Genomic DNA, 21119 nt, shown 5'->3' on the forward strand with positions numbered 1-21119 from the left:
AGTCAGAATGCACAAACCCATGTGTATAAATCACACCAAAATATAAACAATAAGATCATAGAGGTCATCAGGGAGAAGTAGTTTGAAACAGAATTTCACCAGCTGATGGAGGGATCTGTAACCATTCAGGGTGAACTGGAGGCACAGTGGTGAGACATTTTTTCCATCGAGGGGTTTAGAAAGAACCTCATCATCTTCAGACAGAATTTCACCTTCATCATCCTCCGAGGTATTACATGATTGTCTATAAAATCATACAAAATGTAAGTTTCCAGTGCCAATGAAAGCACAGCAAAAATAAAACAGTGTGACATTTGACTACTATTTTGTTTATGCTGTCTGCTACATAAACCTAGCACAACCATTCTACTACAGGAAATAAATCAACTCATTACACTTGGTTGTGTACAAATGAGCTCAACAATCCAAACCCTAAATGAAAATTATTTTTCCTCTTCTGCATAAACCTTTTTTCTCCATTCCACTCCTCCTCACTGTCCTCACTGTCAGATATGATTTGCCTAACATTCCAATTCTGCTCTTGCTTTCCATCAAACAACTTTATGTCCATTTTTCTGGCACAAAGTGTTAAAAGAAGTAAAATTAAATCCAAAACAGAAAATAAATATTTTTAATTGTGCATAAATACTTGTGATGACATCAAAACAGAAAAAACTTCCTTAAAAACTACCTCTTATCCCACAACGTTGCCTTGAGGCAACAAAAAGAAAAACTTATTTTCTAAACATGCAAAGTACCAAAAAAACATTAAACCATGATGAAAATCTTCTTTATGCCTTCATGCATGCACATATATTTTTAATTTACAGTTAATGTCATTTTAAATTATATTACCAAAGTAAATAATCTTACCTTCATCCTCACAATGTGCTCCTGCGACCATGTGTCAGAAAAGGAAGTCCAACCTTCAAATGATGCTGGATAGTGACCAGGGGCATTTCTAGGATTTGAAAACATCAGGGGCTGAGCCCGAAACATCAGGGGCTACTTAGGAAGAGTGGTAAGCAAGAATAACACGTTTTGTAAAAGTATTTTTATGTAATATTGTTTAATAATAAACACAAATAAACACAAACAGTATGCAACTTTAGAAAATTTCATTCAATCTTTTTTTCTGACTCCTCCCATCATTTCAGAGTCTTGCTACTAAAAAAGGAGTTCATTAATTTCATTACCTTTTCTCTCTCACACAGGTATGCCATGCAATATTATCTCTTTTACAGCTTGTGTGTGTAGCTGTGCCGTGGAGATCCTTTATTATTACTATTATTTCACAATAATCTATATTATACATGCACCTATTATTTCATCAGAATCAGAAAAAGTTTTATTGCCAGGTACAGCAAAGGGTCAGCAAAGAGCACTTTACAGTATTAGGAATTTGTCTTGGTGTCAGGTGCAAACATATACACAGGTATGTAATGTCTGTACAAATATACACAATTTTTGAAAAGTTATTTAAAAATTAAGTTAAATAAATACTGTATAAAGTGACTTGCATGAGAAGTAGTGCAACAGAATGTAAAAAGTGAAAGTGACTGTCCAAACATATATACAGATTTGAGGTATGTACACAATCTAGAGTGAGATAAATATTGTGTACAAAAGTGTGAGTTTGAATGAGTTAGAATGTGGAAGTGAGTGTCCGGGTTGGGGGGGGGTCATCTGGGGGTAAGTGAGGCACTGTTCAGCAGGCTGACTGCAGTGGGGAAGAAACTGTTTGTGGCATGAGGTTCTGGTCCTGATGGACCGGAGCCTCTTGCCAGAGAGGAGGGACTGAAAAAGTTCGTTTCCGGAATGAGAGTGGTCGGCTGCGATCTTGGCTGCACGTCTCCGGGTCCTGGAGAGGTACAGCTCCTGGAGAGATGGGAGTCTGCAGCAGATCACCTTCTCAGCAGAGTAGATGACACGCTGAAGCTTGGCCTTGTCCCTGGCTGTAGCTGCAGCAAACCAGACCGTGATGGAGGATAGATTCCATGATGGCAGTGTAGAAGTTCACCAGCATCTTCTCAGGGAGAAGATTCCTGATTTATGCTGCCACTACTGTATGAATTATTCTTTGTTCATGTTTTTTATTTTTTACAGCTTCTCTTCTGTTATTGTTCTCTCGTCTCTCATCTGTCTTGCTGCTTATATCTTGTCTACTTCATGCTCTTGGTGACTTTTCTATACTATTTCTTTGAGGGTGGAATCATCAGAGAGTATCTCCGAGACTTCAGTCAGTCACCATACTACTATTTATAGTGCTGAGAATTCCTTTTCTATTGACAGAACAGCCGAATGATGGAGTCTGTTCTGGCCCATTGTTCACCTAAGCCATGTCTGTATTTTAACTTAAATACTGCATTAGTTGAATAATAGAAAGTCATGATGTTCAGACTAATATCTTAGCGCTTTAACAGTTTTCACATGAAATGTTATAATAAAATATTTACAAAAATACATATACACAGGGGCGTCGCTACGGCTATTCATTCGGGGCTCGAGTCCCGGATGATTTTAATCTAGCCCCGAATGTTTTATCCCGAATTTTGCCACCGGAGTGTAGAGGAATTAAGTAAATGTTGATTATTTTATTAGAACACTGTGGCCGTTTACCGTACACGAGTTTGACTGACATCGCTCTCCGCGCGCACACACACACACACACACACGCTCGCGCCAAAATACCGCGAGAGTGTGCGCTGGAATATGTGCTAGAACAGCTCTCGCGATACTTTAATGTCACGCACTTATCGGTCTGTGCAGCGCCGCTTTCCCACCACGTGACTAAAATACCTTACAGCCATAGGCGTCGCTGGGCCATTTTTACCATTTCTACTCAGCCCCCCTAAACTTTCTGCGATTCTCCATAAACTGTACATAAATTGGTGATCTCCTCAGTCCCCTTTAAATATCAGATGAAAACAGCGGCTCTTCGGCTCCTCCCCGTCTTTCAGCGCGTTCTTCAATCCGCAGACCGCGGTGCCGCAGAGCGAGGATACCGCGGTCAAGTTAGTTTGATATTCGGACATTAGACAGACACTCAGAAGCGGTATTTTATGGACCGTCGACAAATTTCTGTACAACTGAAATGTGGTACTTGTTCCTTACCTCGCTACGTGCCCCAGTTATTCTAATTTCTTCTTAAATATACATATGGCATGCCTCATTGCAATCAGATTTTGTTTCTTTATTAATTATGTATCATGTGAATTAATTTGTAATTATTAATTTACTTTTTAATAAAAAAATACCTATTCCTTCAGTAGCTGCTTGTGACCCCAAACTAGTACTAAAATAATCTACTTGGAAACCTCCACAGGGTACACCTCTTGTTATCCAAAAATGTCTTCACTGATTTTTATTTAATCTTAATTTTATTAAGTCAGTTTTTTTTTCAGTAGCTTCTAGGTCGTGTGATCCTGTGACCCCAAACTAGTACCAAAAATAATCCACTTGGTCATCCCTACAAAGTACTCCACTTGCTATCCCAAAATATGTCTTCATTGATTTTTATTTATTTGTTTATTTTCTTCATTTGTTTAATTCCTTTCTTATTTAAATAAACAAGTCATTTTTTCCTCATGATTAAACACAGTTCTTTAAAGTTATTACCCAGTGGTCTTCTTAAACACACAAACAGCATTTCCAAATTTTTTTTTTCTGGCTGTTTGAAGCTGCAAAGTTTCCATTCCCACACACTGTGCATATCTATCTATCTATCTATCTATCTATCTATCTATCTATCTATCTATCTATCTATCTATCTATCTATCTATCTATCTATCTATCTATCTATCTATCTATCTTATAATAATTAAGACAGAGATAGATAGATAGATTTTAGTACTAGTTTGGGGTCACAGGGTCACATGACCTAGAAGCTATTGAAGAAATAGTGTTTTTTTTTTAAATAAAAATTAAAAGAAAAATAAAAGAAGATACAAAGAGGTGTATCTTGTGGGGGTTTCCAATTAGATTATTTTGGTAGTAGTTTGGGGTCACAGGGTCACATGACCTAGCAGCTGTTGAAGGAATAGGGCCTAATCTTTTTAGTAAAAAATAAATTAATAATAAAAAATTTATTCACATGATACATAATTAATACTATCTATTAATTAAATTCTTTATTTATAAATAAACAAAATCTGTTTGCAATGAGGCATGCCATATGTATATTTAAGAAGAAATTAGAATAACTGGGGCACATAGCCAGGTAAGTAACAAGTACCACATCTCAGTTGTACAGAAATTTGTCAACGGTCCATAAAATACCGCTTCCGAGTGTCTGTCTAATGTCCGAATATCAAATTAACTTCACCGCGGTAGCGAGGAACAGAGGACAAGTGTGTGTGTGTGTGTGTGTGATCGGAAAGACTTGTATTTGGCTTGCTCAGTACTCAAATGTTATACACATCTGTGCAATACAGTGGAATGCTGCAATAAGTTTACCTATATCCTGTTAGTCAAACCTTTATTTTATTTTATTTTATTTTATTTTATTTTATTTTATTTTATTTTATTTTATTTTATTTTATTTATTTATTTATTTATTTATTTTACTATTATACCCCCATTAAATGAAAATCCTAGAATCGCCCTGGTTAGAAATAATGATTTTGATGGAAATGATGAATGTTTTCTTCAAACTTTGCCTTCATCAAAAAAAAAAAACACCTTTTGCAGCAATTACAGCCTGGGCATTCTAGCTGTCAGTTTTTCAAGATAATCTGATGAAATTTCACCCCATGCTTCCTGGAGCATCTCCCACAAGATGGAGTGGCTAATGAAGTCTTCGTCCATTGAAATCAAGCTGAAATATGCAAGTGATCCCAAACTTTTAAACGGTAGATACAGTATATACACCGATCAGGCATAACATTATGTTATTATATTATAACATAATATTATACATACATATTATGCCTAATATTGTGTTGGTCCCCTTTTGCTGCCAAAACAGCCCTGACCCTTTGAGGCATGGACTCCACTAGGCCCCTGATGGTGTGCTGTTGTGTCTGGAACCAATATGTTAGCAGCAGATTCTTTAACACCTGGAAGTTGCGAGGTGGGGCCTCCATGGGCCTCACCTAGCAACTTACAGGACTTAAAGGCCTTACAGGACTTAAAGGATACTTTTGATAAATACTGACCACTGCAGACCAGTAAACACCCCACAAGAGCTGCCGTTTTGGAGATGCTCTGATCCAGTCGTCTAGTTATCACAATTTGGCCCTTGTCAAACTCGCACAAATCTTTATGCTTGCCCATTTTTTCTGCTTCTAACACATCAACATTGAGGACAAAATGTTCACTTGCTGCCTAATATATCCCACCCACTAACAGGTGCCATGATGAGGAGATAATCAGTGTTATTCACGTCACCTCTCACTGCTCATAATGTTATGCCTGATCGGTGTGTATAGCAGCAGTAGGCAACAGTTTGCACAAATAGCAGTAGCAGCAATTGAAGAAGTGTGCAAATACAAAATGTGTTTATTGTATATGTATCTATAAACAAGTTTCTAAATTGTTACGCATAATATTTAGAAGTCCGGTACACACAGTAACTACGATTCATCCAAAATGATTAAGACAAACAAATAAAAGTAATGAAATTGAAAGTAAAACTTGAATAAGCATTTAATATGTTTATAATGACATACTTATGATGTGCTTAGCAATTGTGATGTTCATTTGTTGGTTAGTGATGTATTTTCAATATTTCTGTCAAAAAGTCACTGTGGCTTCACAGCCTGTCCTGGGTACAGGGTGTGTATCCTGGGAATAAATCATGAACAGGATCCCAGAGTGCCAAGCACACACATACATTCCCACAGTCAGCCAATTTAGCTGTAGATGTTTTTGGGACATGTGAGGAAACCATCAATTCTGGTAAAACCTGGGCAGAGGCACTAGTAGAACATACATAGAAACCTGAGCTCAGGATTGAACCACAGACCCTGGAGCTGTTCTTGCATTGTTCATAAGATCCCCTGAGGGGAAAAAAGCCTGTAAAACTGTAAAAGTTTCTGTTCAACGACAGAGAAAAACCCTTTCAACCAATTTTCTAAAACAGACATTGTGTGTAAGGGAATACCTTCTGCACCACACTACTACACACACAGCACAGATGACTGAAACATGACACATTACAGCTGTGCCTCTCTTACACGCATGAATAAGCCTAAATTCCAGCTGGCTCTTTCAAACCTTTGCAGAAATGATTGAGAATGCTTTGACTCCCTTCAGTTTGGACATCAAGCATAGCAGCTAATTTACAATGGAACACAGATACACTCCTTGAATACAGACCTCAAATATACTAGGTTGTGCTGTTTATGGAGCTTGTAAATTATAATTTGAACTGTTTCTTAATTATTAAGGAGGATCTTGCTGCTAATTAAAAAATGTGTTAATGCTTGCCAGTATCTACTACCAAAAGTAAAAGTAAAGTAGGTATTTTGGATTTCATTAATTTTGGATAACTCTAAGGCATGACACATAGCTATTCATCCTGGCCCATGGCTGGCCTTTATTCTTATACACTTGATTTCTAATCTGTGCAGGATCTGACACCTAGACCATAGTGTCTTGCTTGTGGCTCCTCAAAGGCTAGTAAGATCATGGTTTCCTTGGCTACTTTATCTAGAGGATGGAACACATCAGATTCCAAACACTGATGCTTGCCTACAAAGCCAAGAATGGACCAGCATCCTCTTACGTCAAAGCTTTTATTACTCCTCACACTACACCATGCTCCCTCTGATCTTCTAGCACTGCTTGACTGGTCCCACCATATCTCAGGGTAAGAGGTAGTTATACATCAAGACTCTTTTCTGTTCTGGCAACAAGGTGGAGGAAAGAACTTCCTCTAGATGTCTTCAAATGACAGGCTGCCTGAAATACTTAAATGCTCTTATTCTCCCTGTTTGTTTTATATACTACTGTATATTGTATGTTGAAAAAAAAATCCTTCCAACACAGATATGTTCCTCCCAACAAAGGCTGGTGGTATCCTAAGTCCTAATGTCTGCCAGAAATGTGAATGTAAATGAAAATGGAATACTCTGAGCAGATTTGGCACCTTCAGCCAGGTCACCTGTGCCTGTGGATCTGCCCTTTGGACTAAATGGCCATATGCCTAAATCAGATTATAAAACTAATTTTTATGTATATGATAGCCATTGTAGAAGACTGTGAATGGCATAAGTCTGGCAGAAAAATAGTTGGGGGAGTGCATGCTCTGTCAATAATCTCACATTGCATGTGTTGGTTAGTCCAGATTCTCATTACATTGTGGCTTATATTTTCTAGGTGATTCTCACGGCTCCAGGCAGCTGGGAGGGATGAATTAGGAGATTAGTCACAGATGTAATTGTAGTTCGTTGAGAGTTCAGTTTAAGATAAATTACATGACATGCTTAGAAGGCCTTGGCATGTGTGTGCATGCATACAGGAAGGTATCCAAGTGATTCATACCTTCCCTGGTATTTATCCAAGGTACATATTGTTAGAGAGTATAATAGGATTTTGTCTATTACTTTAGTAGCTTTGTTTAGTTCAGAAAACAAAATATTCGACTTTAATGTTTAGCATGTCCCCTGGTGTTTCAGCGGCAGGTTCCAGTGCTCTCATTGCCCTGGGTTTGATTGACCGGGTTAGGTAGGGAACTAACCCAGGCACTGAGGTGTCCACTCTCAGTGCTAGTCCCAAGCTTGTATAAAAATGGGAGGGTTGTGTCAGGAAGCTCATCCGGTGTGAAACTTGTGCCAAATCAAATATACAGACTGGGTGATCTGCTGTGGTGACACTGAACAACAATTTAAATGTTAAGCATCATCATATTGTACTACTGCTTTATACTAAACTACTATACAGTACTACTAGCATTGGTATATAATATATGGAAATGGTCTATCATATTTGAAACCAGATTTCCTTTTTACAGTTTATTTGCCTTGGCTAAAAGTGCTGATCATATGAACATGCAAAATACCTTTTCATTTAATTTAAATCGAATTAAATTATTTAGAACATTTAATATCCTTTGCTTGTGCTTGCTCCATCCACAGGATGGTGCTGTATGCAAGGTTGAAGGGAAATGGCCTTTATTGTCTGACTAAGCTGACAAGAAGACCAACAGCATTCTAGTGAGTTCAGTTCTGTCTTCAATTCATTAGAATTAATTTGCTTCTTTAGCAGCATTGAATCTTATTGTGTCTGTCCACACTCTTTCCTTTAGCGTGTGTTTCTCTTGTGCAAAATCTGCCTGTAACCTTCTGCACCTTTTGCATCTCCACAGCATGTTTGGGTGACTCTGTGCCTTGGAAACAAATGTTTCATCACTTCTTGGTTCATGCAGCTTTTCTGAGCAGCAGATGGCTTCCACGAGACCAACGACTGAAATTGTAAGCTGCTGAAATGAAACTGAGAGTTTGCAATGCTTGACTTGTTTTAAAACAGATAAGAATTGACGCATGATGCTGAGTGAATTGCAGTTTGTTTGTAAAGTCTCAGTCATGTGCTGATATTTTGAAATTGTGTGCTTTCTTCTTTTGCAGCCAAATAGTTCTTTTTATTTTTGTGGTGCTTTTTCTAACACCCCAGGTTTACATACTGACAAGGTAGATCCTAAAAATATTATTTATCTCCATAATGTTTAATCAACCTATTTTATTTATAGTTTTCGAACATCTGCATCTAAATGTATTCTAAGACCAAAATTCCTACAAATGCTTTGTTGGTAAATATAAATCATTTCTTTTCAGGCCAAAATCTTCCCGTTACTGTGAAAAGCCGCTCTTAAACAACCTCATATCTCTCATTGTGTTTTCAGTCATGGCTACAGGTGGTCATTCACTCTGCTACTAATTATTCCACATGTTCATCATGTGACTATTTTACAAAGTAAAGCCTGTATCTTGATTTCTGTGTCTGCTGAAGGCTTAGCAGTGACCCTTACTCTCACTGACCCTGTGCCCAAGAGTATCAGGTCAGCTTATCACACATTCGGATTGCTTTCATTCACCCAGGGACTTTGTACCATCATTCTGACTTTCAAAGCTCCCCAGTGTGTGAGTGTATTTACTTCTCGTAAATGTCAGTTGTAATCATCTGTAAGACCATCAGAGTTATAATGTTATAATAATATATCTTTTTTTTTAAGGAGAACACTACACCTGAGCTCTATCTCTTTTCACTGGTATTTTCATGGGCTTGTATCATATCAACAGGTAAGTGACTGCAGTCAGTTCTCATTTAAACCGCTGAACTATACAGTATGTTAATAGAGAACTAAATCACTGAACTGCATTTCATCATGTTCGCACGAATCATATGCTTTATAAAATGGTATTGTTTAAGAAGGCATAAGAAGAGATATATATATATATATATATATATATATATATATATATATATATATATATATATATATATATATATATATATATATATATATATATATATAAATATATATATAAAAGTCTAAAGTTTATAATCATAAACATTAAACTGACCAAAACATTTCTACACATTTCTATACAGCACTCTTCATGATAAGAGGCTGCCTTTGGATGTTCCATAGCCAGTGTCCAAACTGGTTCAGTGAAACATGCCTCTAGTCTGGCCAGCTCACTGCTCCATACAGCTCCATGTATTATTCAGAGCCTCCTGTTGAGTTTGAGACAGATCTTCAGCTAAACTTGGTGAGCTCCTGTTACAAAGGATATTGGTTTACAGTGCTGTCCAAACAAGCAATCTAAAAAGTGAAATGGCTTTCATAACATCACAAGCCACATAACTCCTTCTGCAGAATAGTAGACTGTAAGCTGCATGTAAATTAAATATTCCATCATGGTAATATATATGTTGTTCATTAATAATCATTAATCATTACAAATATACAAATAAATGTAATAAATTACAATTGAAACTGAATGCTACGGTTTTGAAAATGTATTAAATGGAATCATTTCTGATGAATGACTGATAATCATCATTTAGCATTAAGATAAATGAATATGAAAGCTGACATCTTTGTTGATGAATCCTAAACACCCCAGCCTGTTCTTTTCTGTCCAGCCCTGATATTTAACACAAAAAGAATAGTTTCACACACTCACTTGTATATAATAAGACTTTATTTCACTTTTTAAAAAATCATTCATATAATGTGAATTGTTTGAAACTTACCGAATGGATTATTACTTGAAAATGCATGTTTATTAGTACAATTATACAATGTGATTCAAGAGTTTACAGTACTAGGTACAATACAGTTTCATTTGTTAAATCAACCAACTTTTTTTTTTAAACCAGGCCGGATATTTTCAAATGGCATTAAAATGGAAACCAGTATAAAATCAATGTGCACTTTATCAGTTATGTAGATGTCAATGAAAATTCCACCCCAATGTCACCCCCCCTTACTGTGTTATCCACATAAATGTTTTTTTTCCAGAAAATAAGTGATTTCATAGTTGTTCTGTTTTTTTTTTTTTAAAGAATTAGAAAGTATAAGTATAATAAGGCACTTATTTTTTTTCCTGAGGTATATTATGTAGTTGCACACTGTGACAAATATATCATTTTATATATTCCTGGAAAGCCTTAAAAAGCCAATATGGCAAAGTTAAAAGACACTTTCTGCTGTGACTACACCTGAAAGACTACAAACACTGATATATACAATTAGCAACCTTCGAAAATACCCAAGCCAGTGCTTCATAAGCCAGTGGATTTGAGAAAGCTTCCCAGATACACATTCAGACAGATCATACATTTTTTCCATTCTACATGATGAGTCCTAACATATTATGTGACTGTTTATCAATGTGTATACATTAAAAACATCCCTAACTAAGGCTACATGGGCCCAGCATATCCAAATACTCATTTCAGAAGCCAGTTTAAAAGCACCTATTAAACTGATCACAGCAGGTACATGTTTTTAGATTGAAACATTTTGATAAAAAGTAAAAAAAAAATCCCTTTTTGGTAAAATTAGCACAATAAACTATTTTAACTATAAAATTTATTGTCTTCTCATATTAATATTCACAGTTTCAAGCCAACTGAAAGGCACAAAGAACAGAAAACAAGTAACACAGTGAAATAAAATAAACTGTTATGCAGTCTGTTATGCAAAGGGTGAAAAATCAGACAAGTGTACAGTAATAAAAGATGGTCTCTTAGTCTTGTCTCCACAACATTTCAGTTAATTGGAACTACTCCAGATGATCTACACAGATCTGGCATCTGTTTTTCCCTCCAATAAAAACTCTAGCATGGGATTTATGGACTGTTATTATCACTGTATTTTAATCACATCCTAAGTATGGCAAGGCAGTTCCATTTCTATGTTGATATCTCAACACTAAGTTTCTATATGCATTTTTAAGGGCAAAATGTGTTTAATAATGAACAAAGTATTAATCGAATCCCCCAAAACACCCACTGGGTCCCTGATATTTTGGTAAACAGAGTATTTTAATTAACAGTATGTACTACACTTTGGTATTCCTGAGGTTACTGACTCTTATCCTAAAAGTGCATCATAGTCTATATACCATGTTAAATGGCCATCTTTTAGTTTTACACTTGTGATTGGATACTTTGGAGTTTTACCCTTAATTCTACTGAGCTGAACTACAAGCTCATGTTTTCTTTTCCCCATGATCAGTATTCCTACCCTGTGTGCTTTGTTGATGGCAGTGAATGTAAGACTCATCCTCTGGTGAGGCTTGATTGGACTTTCAGTCAGAGCCACCAATCTGTCCCCATTATACTGCAGATTGGTGTCTTGGAACAGTGAAGCAGTGTGACCATCCTCACCTACACCAAGCAGTATATAATGGAAACGAGAGCCATTGACTAATTGGCTTATTTGCTTCTCATAGAGGAGTGCACCGCCATCTTCCTCAACACACAAGCGCTGGTTGAGCTGCACTGGCATGGGGTGGATGTTGAAGTAAGGAATATGGACATTCTGCAGGAGCTGGTCATGAATGGAATGGAAGTTGGAATCTGCCTCAGTGGGTGGCACACACCGTTCGTCTGCTAACCATACATGAGTGCTGTGCCATGGGAAGGTGTAGTGGTGCTGTGCAAGCTGAAGAAACAGGGCAATGGGACTTGAACCACCTGACAGGGCCAGATGGAACTGACCTTCCGCCTGAACTATCTCTTCGGCCATGTCGTGCAGGTCAGAGGCTAAGCGGTCCACTAATTCTTTGGACCAGGCAGAAACCATGTCAGCATTGCGGAACTTCCCTTGCATAACCTGGAAGTTCTCTTCGGGACCTTGCTGAATCACGTTCACCTCCTCGTCACTAATGAATCCAACCATCCTACTTTGCAGCTGAAAGTTCAAGAGGTCACCATTAGCGGCACCGCCCGGGTATAGCCGTGGAACGACATTAACCAGGCTGTTCAAGAGCGGTGTCCAAAAAGCCCATGAGGCCATGAGGTTCTCTGCACTGACAAAACTATCCTTACGTCCATAGAAGACATTAGGAATAAGTTCATAATAGGCCTCTGTGGGCACCTTAGGGGACTGGATGTGATAGTCAGAGAGTGGTAACCCAAGTACAGAAATGTCTTTATGCTCGATAAACTCTTTCCAATCACTGTTTACCAGATCTGGCTTAAACAAATTTTTGCTAACAAGAATTGCCGAATATTGGAGATTCCCATGGCCGAGATAGAATACAATCTGTTTGGGCTTGCAGTGGACACTGCTGTATTCCTGAATGCAAAATTTGTCATTTTTGAAAATAACTCGAGCATATCCAACGCGTTCGTCAAGCATCTTACCCGATGACATAAATATGGGAATTCCACTGAACTGAGGACTGTTTCCAAAGATTACCACACCTGCAAACATAATTCAGCTGGGTAATATCTGTACTAATATTAATTTTACTAACAAAAAATGGAGTTGAATGCAGCGAGTTAAAGTTATATACTCACCAGCAAAAGTTGGGGTAAGGCTGAAATGATCCTTTGTTTTGTTGAGTTCCATCTGGACTTCTGCATTATAGCCCTGATACTGACCTACAACCACACTGCCCCTATCAATGTATTCAAGGCCATTGAAGACTTTAAGCTTATTCTGTAAAACCTCTTCACTGTTGGACAGGTTAGCAGGTATTTTCATCATTAAAAGGGTCATAATTTCCGTAAGGTGGTTCTGGAGCATGTCTCTGATGACCCCGTATTGGTCATAAAACTGAATCCGGCCTGTAAATGCCAGAGCAAAAGAATAACGCACATCAGCCAGATGGCTTATGTAAGTTTGTCTAGGTTTTACTATCATAATGTAAACTTAGCAGCTTAGCAGTTTTACTGTATGTTGCAGTTACTTGTTTGCAGAAGTCTGGGTCAATGACAGTCATTACCTTTGCAATCCAAAGTTTCCTTCAACACGATCTCTATCCTCTCAATGTGCTGCTTGTTCCAAATTGGCTTTAGAAGTTTATGGTTTTTTTTCCTAAAGGGCAATATATGGGAGATGACCTATAGCAAGAAAACAGGTAAAACAATTAATAACACATAAATCTCATTAAGATTCAAGACCTCAGGAACCTAGAAATTGTGCTTTCACCTGCTTCCCTAAATAGTGATCAATCCTGTACATCTCCTCCTCTTTCATAAAACTGTACAGCTGCGTGGCTAAAATTTGGGCGCTGCTGAAGCTGTGTCCAAATGGCTTTTCCAGAACAACCCTGAGCCATGCTCCATCTGGGGGCCGACAGGTGCTATTGATCTTTTCTGCGATTTCAGCATAAGCGAAGGCTGGAACAGACATGTAAAAGAGCCTTCCTGCTTCCATCATGCCCTCCTGCTTGAGCTGCAACTGGATCTGTTCACTGAGCTTCTTATAATCCTCCAGGCTTTTAAGCTGCAGATACTGGGACAGTCGTAAGAACTGCTCTTTAACCAGAGCACAACGCTCAGCTGTAAGTCCTGATGGACATTTCAGCTCCTTTAATATCTCAAACAGCAGTGGAGTGCCTTTCTCAGCTGAAGAAAGGCCACCTCCGTAGAAGGAGAAAGTGTGCCCTTTGTCTACTTGGCTGGCATAAAGATGGAAAAATCCTTGCCAAAGGTATTTTTTGGCCAGGTCACCGGTGCCACCTACAATAACCACAGACACATGTCCAGGGTGTGGAGGATCCTTGCTGTCTTTGGCATCGCCTCTTAGCCAACACGTGGTGGTCAGGAGCAGCACACACCATCTTATCTTCCACATGGCTTCACCAAACCCTTTGGATAATCAGAAAAGAAAATTTTAACAAAGTTTACAAGCGAAATTCCTGAATTCCACAAATCATTCCATACAAGCACAGAACCTTATCCTTTTTACTAGGCAGATGAAAAGTGGGCAATTTCACACCATAAAAATTAACAACATTTTTATGATATTTGACTATAGCAATAATGTAGTGGTCTAATTGTCTCTGTAGAGACTTTAAAGCATTTTAATCTATAAATTAAGTAAAGCACTACTGAATGTGTGTTCCATTTCATAACAAGATTAATACTCTACATAAACAAATGCTACTACCATTTAGTTTATCTCTTCTACATTGACTATCACAACACAGAAAAACATCAACATGGAGCACTGTGTAAATAACCGAGTTTAATACTCAACTATCAGTTTACATTGTCCCATTAAAAAAATGAATCAAACCCTGATCCAAAAATTCTGATTCAGGTATTGACATATTCAACTGCACTTTACCAACAATATCATTTTAAATCAAAGTTCTGTCTGTTCACTCAAATTCATTTATCACAGTTATTGCAAGTGTGCTCTCAACAAATATTTAATGTTGTTCTAAAAGCAATTTAGGTGTTTTATTAAAAATAATCAGTACTTAAACACTCATTATTGGTTGACTGGCTTGAGTTTCAAACCAGTATCAGCTAGTCCAGAGAAGAAGACACTCAGGTTAATGATAAACGTCCCGCTATGGAGGTTAGTCAGCACAAGCAAGGTTAAGCCAACAAAGCTGATTAGTACCTTTGACCAAAAGACTGTGTCAGTTACAGTAAAATATGTTTACTGACTGAACGCAGGTCTAATTGTACAAGACAACGAAAACCAAAAAAAAAAACAACAAACAAACAAAAAAAAATTGTTTCTCCGGTGCTCTCTCTTCCCATTGAATGTTAATCTCTTTCCAAATTATTCAATTCCATACCAATTTTTGATTCAACAAAAGAAATTAAGCTAACCATCTAACATGTGTTACCTGTGGATACAAAGTGTGACGATTATATAAATAATGGCAAAAGTTTTGGGACACCCCTCCAAATCATTGAATTCAGGTGTTGTTTTTCAGGGATTGGGCTTGGCCCCTTAGTTCCAGTAAAAGGAACTCTTAATGCTTCAGCATTCCAAGACTGCGAGCCAGGCTTTCTCGTCCAACATCAGTGTCTGACCTCACAAATGCGCTTCTAGAGGAATGGTCAAAAATTCCCATAAACACACTCCTAAACCTTGTGGAAAGCCTTCCCAGAAGAGTTGAAGCTTTTATAGCTGCGAAGGACGGGCCAACTCCATATTACATTCATGTGCATGTAAAGGTAGACGTTCCAGTTTTGGTCTGGCTCGCAGTCTCCACCCTAATTCATGCCAATTCATGTTCTATCAGGTTGAGGTCAGGACTCTGTGAAGTTCCTCCACACCAAACTCACTCATTCATGTCTTTTTGGACCTTGCATTGTGCCCTGATGTGCAGTCATGTTGGAACAGGGGTCATCCCCAAACTGTTCCCAAAACGTTGGGAGCATGAAATTGTCTTGGTATGCTGAAGCATTAAGAGTTCCTTTTACTGGAACTAAGGAGCCAAGCCCAAACCCCTTAAAAACAACACCTCAATTCAATGATTTGGAAGGGTGTCCCAAAACTTTTGGCAATATAGTATATAATGATTCTAGCTTAAGTACCTTTTGGTAAATGAGTTGATCATAAAGCTCAACAATTATATGAACTGTATTAGAGTATGAATAAACACTGGGGGGAAGTCCAAGTCTTTCAAGTCCAATTACTAACTACTAGCAGAAATCAGAAAACCATGTGAAGAGGATTTTCTAGCATTTTCTAACACATTATCAAAAAAACACATGTATGTTAAAATAACTATCTGTCTGTCTGTCCGTCTATCTATCTACTGTGTATGTGTATTTTTTCTTGGGTTGTTTTTTTTGCAAAATCCTTCTTATTTGGAATAAGCCATGAGAATGGTATTTTTCTCTTGAGGGAGGAGGCTGTGTTGGTGCTATGGTGTGTCAGGTGTTACATCTTACACAATCAAGAAAATATTTTTTTTTTTCCATTGACTTTTTGGGGTAAAAAATTCTAACGAATGTTTTGAATGTATTATGGACAATATAATATGAATACTTATAGAGGCACAATACTTTTTTTTTTTTTTAATGTTTAGGAAATCTTGCTGAAACTAAAGCTTTGCACTAAAGCTTTTACTTTCACGTGGCCATGCATATTTACACGTGAAAAATGATTTTCTATACAGTAGTAACTGCATTAACAGAATTTTTAAAAGGTCCATGTGTCTTTAGTTACTGATTTTGAGAATCTGTCATGCTGAAAACAACAACAACAACATCTTTCTAAACAGATCATACTTGTTCCAGATGGACAATATAAGAACCCTTAAGAGCTCTAGACTTTTTTCTCTAAGATTGTGTGATTTTCTCTCATGACTCCAGTTGCACGATTGATCAAAAGTGCAACCACACAAAACATGTGATTTGTTAAACTGCACATCTGCACACAGCAGCCTTAGGAGATATTAGTATTGTAGTAATTAAAACTGATTATTGATTACACTAACCTCCGGAAATATTACCTTATAATGGTAAGAGGAGCTTGTTTATGGTGTACTGATGGATTCCCTATTACCGGTATAACAAAGTAGACAAACTCCACCGTCCAGTTTTACGTCCCTCTTTTATTTGTAGCTAAGTAAGACATTACGGAAATGAAGACCCTATAAACATCAGTATAGCCGGATTGCCTCCGGATCCCTGCTCAGGATAATACAGTTACTGAAATAAATGAATAGTACAGGTTGCTCCCAACATGTAAAATACAGGCGATCAGTAAGAGTTAGCAACAGCAAGAGAAGTGGATCTGTCTGCTTACCTGTGTTCCTGCATGCAGTCTGCAATGTGTATCATGACAGTCGCTTCCGTGTGTGTGTGTGTGTGTGTGTGCGTGTGCGCGCGCGGTCACGTGACACCAGGCAGCTCGTATTATTGTGTTTAATGCTGTCTTATTTGAGGGCACTGTTGAAGTTGATTCTTGACCCATTAAGCCAGACAGGTGTTTCAGACCAACTGAGAATCCTTATTGACAGTGAATACATTGTTTCCTGGGTTTATTAGAAAAAAATACTCAAACGACCCTAAGCACGAATTTATACCTGCTTTGCATAAATAGACTTTTTTAATGCCTGCACTGATTTTAGTGTTCTGTAACAATTGTGTATGTACGAAATGTACGAAACAAAATGACATATAATTATGTGACAAATTAAAAGAAAACAATTATGGTTCTTATTCTGCAGCATTTTGCTTACATACAGTCTTTTGGCTCCACTTGTCCTCTCTATTCAAACTGTGAAGCGTGCTCCCTCTAGAGGGGTGTGAAGGAATTGCAGAAGGCATACATCGGCTAGATAGATAGATAGATAGATAGATAGATAGATAGATAGATAGATAGATAGATAGATAGATAGATAGATACTTTATTCTTCCCAATGGGAAATTTACAATTTTTTTTAATGCCTGCACTGTTTTTAGTGTTCTGTAACAATTCACAATTTGACCCAATGTACAAAAAAAATGACACATAATTATGTGACAATTTAAAAGAAAACAATTATGGTTCTTGTTCTGCAGCATTTTGTTCACATACAGTCTTTTGACTCCACTTGTCCTCTCTATTCAAACTGTGAAGCGTGTTCCCTCTAGTGGGGTGTGAAGGACTTGCAGGAAGCACGGGTAAAGGGATGAGATGTAAATAAATGATAAATTTTACATAATTGTATCACATTTGCACACAACTTTTACCTATTTTGTTCAAAAAAATGCTCAATGAGAGCAGTGTCCTTTTTTTCATCATTTAAACTGCAGATGAGCCAATCCACGAGTGAGTCTGTATGATGGACAGCCCCGCCCTTTCCAGTCAGAGCAGTCAAGTTCAATTAGTTAGGCACTGTTTTTACACTGTTCACTACTGCTGACTAGATCCAAATACAAATGTCTCTTTCTTTCAGATTGTACTAAATGGCCCAAAACACTTAAAACCCTTAAACGGTGTTCCAAACATATGTAAAGTATGAATTTTATAAAAAAAAATATGAAATGATCCTGTCAAGGGCAATTAAGGGTTTTTTTTTAAATTTTTTTATCCCAATTCATATCAATAACCAGTACACCACAGGTTCCCAGCTCTGGTCCCTGAGTATCCGGTCTCCTACATGTTTCTGTGTTTCTCCTTCTCCAAACACACCTGACTTATCAGCTGATTAACAGTTCTTCCTGAGTTGAAGTGTTGATGTGTGTTAAAGCAGGGAAAACACTAAAATGTGCAAGAAGGAACACTTCACAGCCAAAATTCAAAAGTCAGTGCAGTACATTACATAGTTTAAAAATATTTCTATTGGCGTAATGTCTTATCTGTTATCTTTTAAGGTGGAACAACAACAATGAATAAGAACACTTCACTCCCATTTGTGGGTGACGTTAAAAGTAGTTACACCATCATGCCATTCATTTTTCTTCTTCTTCTTCTTCTTCTTCTTCTTCTTCTTCTTCTTCTTCTTCTTCTTCTTCTTCTTCTCAGTTTCTTCCATTCATTAACATATACAAGTTTCATTATTTACTTTCAGTAAGAGATTTAGCCTGGTCAGGCATGCAGTGGATCAGGATACTGAGGATACTGGACATGAATTATTGGTATTTGTTGCAGTTTTTATTGGTACAGACTGCCTTCCTCGAGCTACACACATTTGATACAGAATCTCTGTGGACAAGACATGAAAACAGAGTTACATACAAATGATATCTTTAATAAGAGAGCTGCTAATGTTTTCTGTCAGGCCTGTAGTACCTAGTTTTATTATGGCCTTATTATTACCAGCTCTTGTGTAATTATTGTATAATTGTCTAAGCTTACACCTGAACAGAAGTTGATCAAAGTGTGCCATCAAGGACATAATAATTCTTTAAACTTTAAATTAGGAGGCTGCTAAATCAAAAATATGCAGGTGTGAAGTCTGTTTATTATAGTGTGGGCTGTTAGGCTATACTTATAAAATGTACCACCTCTCCCAAAAAGCTAATTCTAATAAAATATACAGTAATAGGAGTATAAAAAACAAAATGAATTACACAAAAAGTATAGGAGTAATATCCTTGGATTAAAAGATATCTTGCTTTAAAATTGATGCTATGAGAACCTCACATACTAAAACATACAATAATGTTGTATTTATGGTTATTGTGGTGTTCCTCCTGTCTTTATTTCCTTTCCTTGCACACTTTCTCTGCTTTCTCAGAGGGGCGGAGCTGAGAAATGAGAAGGTGCAATTTACAGAATGAGAAGCACCCTTGTTTTTTGTTATGCTAATCTGAATGTGGTTTCCTCTATAGCACTCGAAAAAACTGTCCATCAGGTCTGTGTGCTTCCCTCTTGTCATCCACGACTCACTTAACAATAGCAGAATCATCTGAAACCTTCTCCATGTGACAGATGTTCAGGTTGTACAAAGAAGTACCAGGACTGAACATGAAGGACAAAAGTAAATCCTAAAGCTACCTGTTTAGACCATCAACCATATGTGATTCAGACACATAGAGCCTATAGGCAATACACTGTCTGTGAGAGAGTTTATACTAAATAAATATAATATTTTTTATTCAGGAGGACTGAACCCTGAACCTGAACTGTGAGACTACCAGCTGCACATCTGTGTCAGCCTTTAAAATGATATTATGATACGCATTTAAAAATAAAGTCATATAAAAACCTGCCATATAATATTAAAGTCAGGTAAATTGAGCCATTAGGTAAAATGAACCGAAATGATTAGTTCTCTGCTAAGTGCTGTAGCTAATTTCATGCTGTTGCTACTTTCATACCAGATGATTTGATTGGTGTGACTTTATTAACACACGCTCAGCATTGTCTTTTTTGGAGGTAGAAAACATAAGAACATCATATGTTCTTATCATAACAATATTTCATCCATCCATCTATCAGTGATCCATATCTTTAAGACCTCTGTAATACAGAATGCAGTCATTCGGGAAATCTAACACCCTCTTGCACTTATTCAGATACTTGTGCTCTCATGCACTCACCCTCACACACATAAACACAAACTGATTCCCTTAACCGCTCCTTCACTGATCTGCACACTGATTTTAAGGTTACAAATGAACATGTAAAAGTTCAATAGAGCTACTGACCAACTTTTGAGCTATCTCACATATATACAGAATATTTAAACTGTCTTGTTTTTACTGTAACTTCACTGTTTTAACTGTAACACATTGATTGCTGCATTATTCACACACCTTCACACAGCTTTTTCACAACGCTTTTTCTCATAATGCTAATTTTGACTAAAGCTGAGGTACAGCACAGAAGGTGTTTTGCTTTGTTCAGAGTGACGGTTTTGTCACTAGCCAACTTTGGCTGAACAGGTGGCCATTTTACCTGAGTGGAGTGGGATATATGACACTTATATAGCTGTAGGGCTGAAGAGCTCATTTTTCAGCACATCTTCTTTAAACACAGAATGATCGAGGAGATCCAATTTAGAAAAACAGCACACAAATGAAAATCATACATTATGTTTATAGCTGTTTTTATTGGCATTCTACAAAATCTCTCTCTCTCTCTCTCTCTCTCTCTCTCTCTCTCGCGCGCGCGCTCTCTCTCTCTCTCTCTTTTTCAGTTTCAGTTTGCTCTGTTGGCACGACAAACTTGCCAAAGCAATTACATAGGAGAAATACATACAAAAACATGAGAAATAAAATAATATTAAAATAATAACATTAAAAAAAAG

The 21119-nt window shown here is 37.3% G+C and overlaps 2 protein-coding genes across 3 annotated transcripts; one reads left to right on the forward strand and one right to left on the reverse strand.

Moving 5' to 3' along the window:
• The first annotated feature begins 8102 nt into the window (after positions 1 to 8102).
• LOC131361849 (uncharacterized) lies at positions 8103 to 10097 on the forward strand. 2 transcript variants are annotated; one of them, XM_058403446.1, is made up of 7 exons: positions 8103 to 8156; positions 8309 to 8414; positions 8568 to 8630; positions 8775 to 8854; positions 8950 to 9080; positions 9173 to 9239; positions 9553 to 10097. In XM_058403446.1, exons 2-7 carry the CDS (start codon positions 8341 to 8343, stop codon positions 9627 to 9629), a joined length of 492 nt encoding a protein of 163 aa, XP_058259429.1. In that variant the 5' UTR covers positions 8103 to 8156; positions 8309 to 8340; the 3' UTR covers positions 9630 to 10097. The 2 variants fall into 2 exon arrangements, with proteins under 2 accessions (XP_058259429.1, XP_058259430.1); XM_058403447.1 differs by lacking the exon at positions 8103 to 8156 and having other exon boundaries at positions 8184 to 8414; positions 9553 to 9996.
• A 33-nt stretch (positions 10098 to 10130) lies between these two features.
• h6pd (hexose-6-phosphate dehydrogenase (glucose 1-dehydrogenase)) lies at positions 10131 to 17307 on the reverse strand. The gene is made up of 5 exons (XM_058403445.1): positions 17186 to 17307; positions 13613 to 14274; positions 13407 to 13524; positions 12979 to 13248; positions 10131 to 12882 (listed from the first exon to the last, which is right to left on the reverse strand). The coding sequence occupies exons 2-5, from the start codon at positions 14258 to 14260 to the stop codon at positions 11546 to 11548; spliced, it is 2373 nt and encodes a 790-aa protein (XP_058259428.1). The 5' UTR covers positions 14261 to 14274; positions 17186 to 17307; the 3' UTR covers positions 10131 to 11545.
• Between the last annotated feature and the right edge of the window lie 3812 nt (positions 17308 to 21119).

Source organism: Hemibagrus wyckioides, linkage group LG11 (assembly GCF_019097595.1).
Source record: "Hemibagrus wyckioides isolate EC202008001 linkage group LG11, SWU_Hwy_1.0, whole genome shotgun sequence".
NCBI lineage: Eukaryota > Metazoa > Chordata > Actinopteri > Siluriformes > Bagridae > Hemibagrus > Hemibagrus wyckioides.

Bases quoted from the DNA above. Each gene is read 5' to 3' on its own strand.
- h6pd (XM_058403445.1), bottom strand. From the start codon at position 14,260: ATGTGGAAGATAAGATGGTGTGTGCTGCTCCTGACCACCACGTGTTGG. The intron at 13,525-13,612 runs GTGAAAGCACAA...TTCTTGCTATAG, and splicing joins ATCACTATTTAGGGAAGCAG to GTCATCTCCCATATATTGCC. The intron at 13,249-13,406 runs GTAATGACTGTC...TGGCATTTACAG, and splicing joins GGAAACTTTGGATTGCAAAG to GCCGGATTCAGTTTTATGAC.
- LOC131361849 (XM_058403446.1), top strand. From the start codon at position 8,341: ATGTTTCATCACTTCTTGGTTCATGCAGCTTTTCTGAGCAGCAGATGG. The intron at 8,415-8,567 runs GTAAGCTGCTGA...CTTCTTTTGCAG, and splicing joins CGAGACCAACGACTGAAATT to CCAAATAGTTCTTTTTATTT. The intron at 8,631-8,774 runs GTAGATCCTAAA...ATTTCTTTTCAG, and splicing joins CAGGTTTACATACTGACAAG to GCCAAAATCTTCCCGTTACT.